The 7,176-nt window shown below is 43.4% G+C and overlaps 1 protein-coding gene across 1 annotated transcript in view; it reads right to left on the reverse strand.

Annotated features, from left to right (window-relative positions):
* Window positions 1–1,176: 1,176 nt before the first annotated feature.
* Window positions 1,177–7,176, reverse strand: part of epn3b (epsin 3b) — an 18,788-nt gene continuing 12,788 nt past the window's right edge. Inside the window, exons 8-12 of the mRNA XM_050045546.1 lie at window positions 4,181–4,304; window positions 3,922–4,092; window positions 3,718–3,807; window positions 2,947–3,240; window positions 1,177–2,862 (exon numbers count right to left, since the gene is read on the reverse strand). Coding sequence (XP_049901503.1) covers window positions 2,570–2,862; window positions 2,947–3,240; window positions 3,718–3,807; window positions 3,922–4,092; window positions 4,181–4,304 — 972 coding nt within the window. The 3' untranslated portion in view covers window positions 1,177–2,569. The remainder of the gene's footprint in view (window positions 2,863–2,946; window positions 3,241–3,717; window positions 3,808–3,921; window positions 4,093–4,180; window positions 4,305–7,176) is intronic.

A 7,176-nucleotide genomic window follows, 5' to 3' on the forward strand; every position in this document is an offset into this window, starting at 1 on the left:
AGGGTGATCAGTGATGCACGGTCTCTGAAGACCAGCAGTCTCGTCAGTACTGATTCTCAAGTGCAGGCATCGCCAATTCCCAGTCTGAGCAGCAAAGACTTTCCTCATTCGTTGGCATTGCTTTGCATTTGAAACAACTACACCACCAGGTTTCCAGTGCTCAACTCCGGTATTCTGCGGCTGGCTGAGGCTCATGAGCTGTGGTGGCTGCTTCGTCCAGTAGCCTGAGTTCCGTGCGTATACTCGGGCTCAAACAAATACGGCTCAACAAAGAAATGCTGTTCCTCCTCAATTTCAAAGTCTTCAGACATGTTGGGCTGTCCTTTGCTAAAAGACCGTAGTGCAAATTATCTTTTAGCTACTGTGGCTACCGTTGTCTCCCCCTGCGGTGCACGTGTCACGTGATGTAAACACGGGTGAGCAAAACTCATGCTTTCGCTGGTCTCGCGCAGGCGCGCACACGTGAACGCGGAGCACAGAGAAGCAGTCAGAGCTACAGGCTACAGTGAGGCTAAAAACAGAGTTCATATGACGTTTTTCGAAACAACTTTTTATGTCGGGGCTGCAGCACACTTGGGTCACTACGGATGAGCATGTTGGAGATATTTTGTGGTTTCAATTTTGTGTTCTTGGACATTAGTCTGGGGCGCCGTCTGCCATTAGGTGTGATGGCCGCTGCCCCCGCTGATCTCCGCAAGGGATGTGAGGACTCTAAAACTTCACCTGAGCCTCCGTCGGCATATGGGTGAGTAGATAATGGCTGAATTTTCATTTTTGGGTGCACTATCCCTTTAATATACCTGATACTTCTGATAAATGCTGATGTATTTGCATTTTTACTATAAAGGGCTTTGTGCTTTACTGCTTCGTCTGTGACTCATGTTCAATTCTAGCGTCTTTGTTTCAAGCACACTGGGGCCTTAAAGTGAGACTATGTAACTTTTGCTGAACAGCGGCCAGTGTGGCAGATACCTGTGGCTGCATGCTAAAAAGTAGCACAACAGTAGCACAAGTACAAAGGAGTCCTGTCTGAACATATATTGCTGCACATAACTTGACATCGCTTCTTATTCAGTGTGTTTTCACTGTAACGAATGGGGGGAAAAAAGAATGAATAACTCATCAATCAATCATATGAACGCTTGAGAGATTATAATGCAAACACCATTCATTTATTGGTATAATATTTCATAATACTTTATAGGTATCATTCTGTTAAATACATATGTACTAAGCCTGTGTGTATCTATAGGCAGGCATTTCACATTCAAGTCCAGGTTCAGTGCAGTGATGACCAAACGTATCGTCTGTTCCTAACACCGAAGAAAAGGAGGAGCGGAGTAGATGAGCTATTGCTCAATACATCAGCTTATCATCTGTAATCATTTTTACTTTATTTCTATTCATCTTTCTTTTACTCCTCCCGTCTCCTTTATCTATTCTCATCATCCTTCACTTTAATGCTCATATCTGACATAAAATCATTAATCTCCCTGTCGTTTTATCCGTAGACAAATGCCTTTCCATTCACTAATTCACTTGAATTTCACTGGAGAAGGGACAGAGCGGTCTCCCTGAGGTCCTCCTTCATGGCGCCAATATGAACCAGCCAGGAATGCATTGTGGGTCAGCTGTAGAGACAGGCACGCGGGTCCGATAGGGTACAATCAGTAATCAGTTTAGGTCCAGATTGAGAAAGTAAGGTTAAGCTTAGGCTGGTTTAGTCCAGTTTTGATTCCACCTGAATCCTCTTGGGGTGACTACGACAAATAACGTAACTAACTCAGGACCAGATGCTGTTGAGCTTGCAAGGTAACAAGGCAATGCAAAATAGATATCATCATGTATACCGTATGTGGGAAGGAATACCTGAGTCAATTAGTTCTTGAACAGTGCTGATTGCTGTCTTGAATCTAACAGTAATGCATTTTTGGGCTTTCTGCGGTGATTCATTTGTGCCAACAAAGCTCAAGATACAATTTGACTCGTCAGAAAAAGAGGATTTATTTGAAGAACTCGCCTCAGGTGCTCCGCAGAATAGAATAGTTTGGAGTCTTGGGGGGTGGGATGCATTCATGCTTTCGTCGGTGAAGCAGCAGAGGTAAGGATCCTGGTGAATCTTGGTGGACAATCAAAGTATGTGGCTTCATCACGATCTTCTAAAGGAACAGTTCTGGCTCTGTGGGTGCTTAGACTTGTCACTGTGGATGGGGCAAAGGCATCGAAGGGACTGTTGAGATACACCCTGTTAGTTTGGTGGTGTGTGCATGTTTGTGTCTATGCACCCTTAAGTGCGCCTGAGTGCATGTGTGTGTGCGTATGTGTGTGTGTGTTAGCTTTTCTTCAAGAGTTCAGGTTATATAGCAGCTGATGTGTCATTAGACAGACACAGATACATCCAGTCCGAGTTTTATCCGCTTTAAGTGTGCACAATGACATCAGACCAGGATCCGCAGTCCAGTTCAGGCTCATTTAAACTAGTCTCATTGTAGTCGGCATAGATTAATCCAAAAAGAGTCCATTCTGTTGTCTCCCTCTGCAGACCAGAGCTGGAAAGATGCAGGAGGTCTCAGAGGAAAGGGTTGTGGCTGTGTGTCTGTGATTGAGTGCGCTGCGCCGGTCGTGGAGAAAGGGGGAGCAGGGGCTGCGGGAGGTTGGAGGGAAGGTCCAGGAGTCCAGCGGGAGGTTGTGTAAGAGAGGAGGGGAGAATGGGTGGCTGGTGGGGCAGAGGGAGAGGCAGCGATGGGCTGTAGGAGAGCATGTGGGGGGGTAATGGGGATGTAGACGATGGTCGCATTTGGTTGAGGGTGAGGCGAGGCTGGTCGCAGTGGAAGGGGTTGGTTGGAGACGGAGCACTCAGACCTGAGAAGACAGAATTGGGTGGAAAACTTTTTAGTAATTCCTCAATAATGTGTACGTACAGTGTGTGAGTTTTTGAATAGTTACCTGAGAGGAAGGGGTTGTTGTGCGTCTTGCTAGGGGGGTTGGAGGGTATCAGAGCGTCTAAATTGACCAGCGAGGCCCCGGTGGGTCCTAGGAAGGCCTCCGGGGTTCGACATACACGTGTAGGTGGGGCGCTGAGCGGGGGTGCTAGCCGGGACAAATCAAACATCTCTGGGCTGGATGACTCTCGCCCATTGACCTGGGGTTTTACTGGCGGGTCGCTCCCAAATGGATCTGGCTTGGAATCTGCTCCAGCAAACAGGTCAGAGTCTGCCTTTACACCAAACAATTCTGCATCTGCATCAGGAACAGAAAACAGAAGGTTTTAAAAAAATGATTATTGAGGGGATATAATGCAATATGAAGCATGGCTGATAGAATACAGGAAATCCCAACATGAGATGCACAATACTCCTATATCAGTATCAATAATCTAAGGTTTTAATTTTCATGAAGGTGATATGGGAATTTGTTACAGCGTTATAGGATTAGATTACATTATTATTGTACAAGTGTCCTTGTCCCTGGGACATTTAATGCATTGTGGTATATGCTAAATGTGACACAATCAAACACCACAGTAGACTACCTTTGTTTTCCTTCTTTCCTCCTTTGTTATCTTGTGTATTCTATCAGTCTACCTGCTGTCCATGAGCTCATGCTGGAGCAAGTGTTTTTTTTCCATTCCATCCACTGTCAGTGCAGAAGACTAATTGCTTTGGTAAGATGAAATGTACAGTCAAATCCACAGTACTTCTGTCTTGTACTCAGTACCTGTGGGACTAGCAGGTGTAGGAGAGGACACTTGAGGAACATCTTGTTTCTCCTCTTCCTGCGCAGCAAACGGATCTTTTCCATCACCACCTGCATGTCAATTAAAAACAGTAGAATCTTAGGCAGCGTGCAGCGCTTATATTTTCTTTGACAGGTATTATGAAGTGTGTAAGTTTTGATGAGGCTGGTGTTTCTGAAAAATACCTCCGTCTGTTGGGCTGTCCCACGCATGATTGACAGGACTGGAGGAGACAGGCGCCGTTTCCCAGGGGTCTGTGCGTGAGTCCGCACATGGAGCCCAAGGATTGGACGCGTTGGAGGATGAGGGAGGGGCCGTCCAAGGGCTGCCGATCACAGGTGTGCTGGAGTGGACCGCTGTGACACAGACACAAAACACAATATTTAGTGTGAAGTATAAAAACACACAAACACAGAATGGGTGTGTCTGTGTTAAACCACCCACCTACAGAGTCCCAGGGGTCAGAGGTGATGTCACTGGTGGGTTGGGCAGAGTTCCATGGGTCAGTAGGCTGAGGTGCGGCCTCAGATGAGGGGCCAAATATGTCCACTAGGTCGAGCATTGCAGACTACAGAGGGAGACAAAACCTTTCTGTAAATCTGTGCCAAACATTCTCAAGTCTGTGTTACTGGGTTACTGTGTTTGTGAAACATGCAAGACTCTCAGTAAGAGTAAACATATCAAACCCTGTCATGATCTGTGGAGAGGAGTATGGGAACTGCCAGTTACTGTGATTGTATAGTATGACAATTACTTAAAACACCATTTTGACATTTGTTAAAGAAGTATTTCACCGCTAAAGAGATGGTCCTTTTATAAAAATGGGCTGTCTATGCAGTAGAGTGATGCAAATACTTTTAACATTGGTGCCACATGATCTGAGAAAACAGAGACAAAGGGCTGTGGCATTCGCTTTTACTCAAGAGGTAGAAAACATACAACTACCAAAATGCACTCTGCTGCACCGAACCAATAAACGCTCTTGCTGGTGGATGACATCATGCAAGCTTGTCTGTTTTGACACAGGAAACAAGATGGCAGACAGCTTGAAAGTCAGAAGTTTGAATCATCAGTCTGAGACCCCTCAGTCGACTGAGATTGCTTCAAGTCAAGTAGCCTAGTGTTTTTTTGCCAGTCAGTGGTCTGTGTAGTGTACTTACGGGGACGTTTTGGTCCACAGATACTTCTGCAGCATGAGCACTCTTTACTTTCATGCTGCTATTTGGTACAGACAGCTGCAGACACAGTGCAGCTGCCTGTAGGAGGAGAGGCTTTGCACCATAAGGCTCTGAAATAACATCATCCTCTGCCCTCTGCTTAGAGGTGGTGATTTACAGCTCAGAATAACTCAATATGATACTGCCTCTGGCTTTTGTTTCATATCTAGTGTCAGCAAAAAATGTTGTTGCACATTTCAAATCTGTCGTTAGCCTAGTTAGCTTGTTTACTATATTACTTGAATGTCACTGTCAGCCTGAACATCCTGCTGAAGCCTGTTCAAACTTTAAATCTCTATATCTAAATAAAGGAACAAATAGTTAAATATTTTGATTAAACAGCAAAATCTGATCTGCCAGACATAATTATGAGTTGGGTACAGCCCTACTGGCTTGCAACAAATGCAACGCAGGAACATAATATTGGTTCATATTTGATCAGCACTGTGCAGTTTTAGTGATTGAGCTCAGTATTTTCAGCCTCTGTTTTTACAATACAGGAAACAGTATGGTGCCTACTTCCTGTTTCACAAAGTCTCGTATTACAGCCAAACAGTGCAAGCAAAATATGTTTCTGAAGATATTTTAGCTGAGAAATAGTAACAGTAACAGAAACTTTGTAATTTATCAGCGCTGCTTAGTTTACTGTTGGAGTTTGGTCTGAGTTTGAGAAAGAGGGGCGTCTCTCTCTCTGTCTGCTTCTGTACTCTCTGTTCCAGTGGTGGCAGGTGTATGAAAATGAGAAGTACAATCAGTAGTTGGAGCAACAGTCCCATCTGACAGATTTGAGCTGGGAGATGAGCAAGGAAACCTGGGCGCTGGTAAGACGACGGGAAGTTTACCACAGTTCATTTGCACATACCACTCACACTGTTATGATACAGAGCTGGTTGAAAATCGGCAACGTATCCCTTTAAATTTAGTAGCTGAGACAGAACAAGTGTAACTGTCATTAAAGATACCTCTCTAGATAGTTATCTGCTTCTTCATGGGTTGAAGAACTTCTCATTTCGACTATGGATTCATCACCCTCCTTAAATCAAACCATCTCTACGGGGTCTAATCGCCAAAGACTTTCCACATTCTTATTCATACCTTCACATGTTAATAAATATTCTTTTACCATAAAAACGAGTCTCCCCTGATTGAACTAATATCACACTGACAGTGCTGTCTCTGTGCAACTACCAGGAAAAGGTTAGCTCACTTTAAAAGCTATGTCGCTTCCTTTGAGAATTAATACGCACAATATTTCACTGGTGTCCTTGTGAGTTATCTAATCACTCATTGGGCTGGTTAATATATTAGAAAGCCAATACTAAGTAACACAGATGTGTACGATACCATTATACTTTTTTTGTTTGGTAGTGCGTGTATGTTAGCATGAGATTACATGACATAGTGCAGAAAGTAAAAATTGCTTGAGGGGATTCAGAAACTGTTTTTCAGGCTGCATCTGGACTCCACTCTTCAGATGACTGTGCAGCAGTTGGCAGAGCAGCATCTCACAGCAGAGTAGACAGCAGCGCAGTCAGCTGATCTTGTTTACTGTTCAACCTGAAAACACCCTGCGCATATGGTAACAACACTGACATCCGATTTGTGTACATACAGCACAGTATATACAAAATGTTGATATAACTAAAACTATTTTATACGGCAGCAGCCTTTCTTTATCAGTCGTAAGCCTTTGGGTGATTTAAACGCAAACTAGAATTTTCACATCATAAAATATCCTTCTAACGTCACACCATACGTCAACATATGAGGTTGGCATTATTAAGTGAGGACTCGTATGAGATCATTAAACCCTTTTATATAACAAAAACCCTTTTTATATAAGATTATCAAGTAATTTCATTTTAGCACATAAATAAGTACTTAAAAGTGGGCACCTAATATTTTAAGAACTATTGTTAATTTAAATTATATCTACCACATTGTACATACACAGACATGTAGCGTGTAAACATCATGATTACAACAATGTGGATAAATCCATGCTTTTCATTATATCTCTTCATGGGACAACACTAGAAATGACACTTTGATATAACTTAAAGTAGTCAGTGTACAGCTTGTATAGTAGTATAGATTTACCTTCCTCTGAAAATTACTCAAAACACAGCCATCAACATCTAAACAGCTGGCAACATAAGTGAGTACACCCCACAGTGAACATGTCCAAATTGTGCCTAAAGTGTCAATATTTTGTGTGCCAAC

The sequence above is a fragment of the Epinephelus moara genome, chromosome 5 (assembly GCF_006386435.1).
Source record: "Epinephelus moara isolate mb chromosome 5, YSFRI_EMoa_1.0, whole genome shotgun sequence".
In the NCBI taxonomy this organism is placed as follows: domain Eukaryota; kingdom Metazoa; phylum Chordata; class Actinopteri; order Perciformes; family Serranidae; genus Epinephelus; species Epinephelus moara.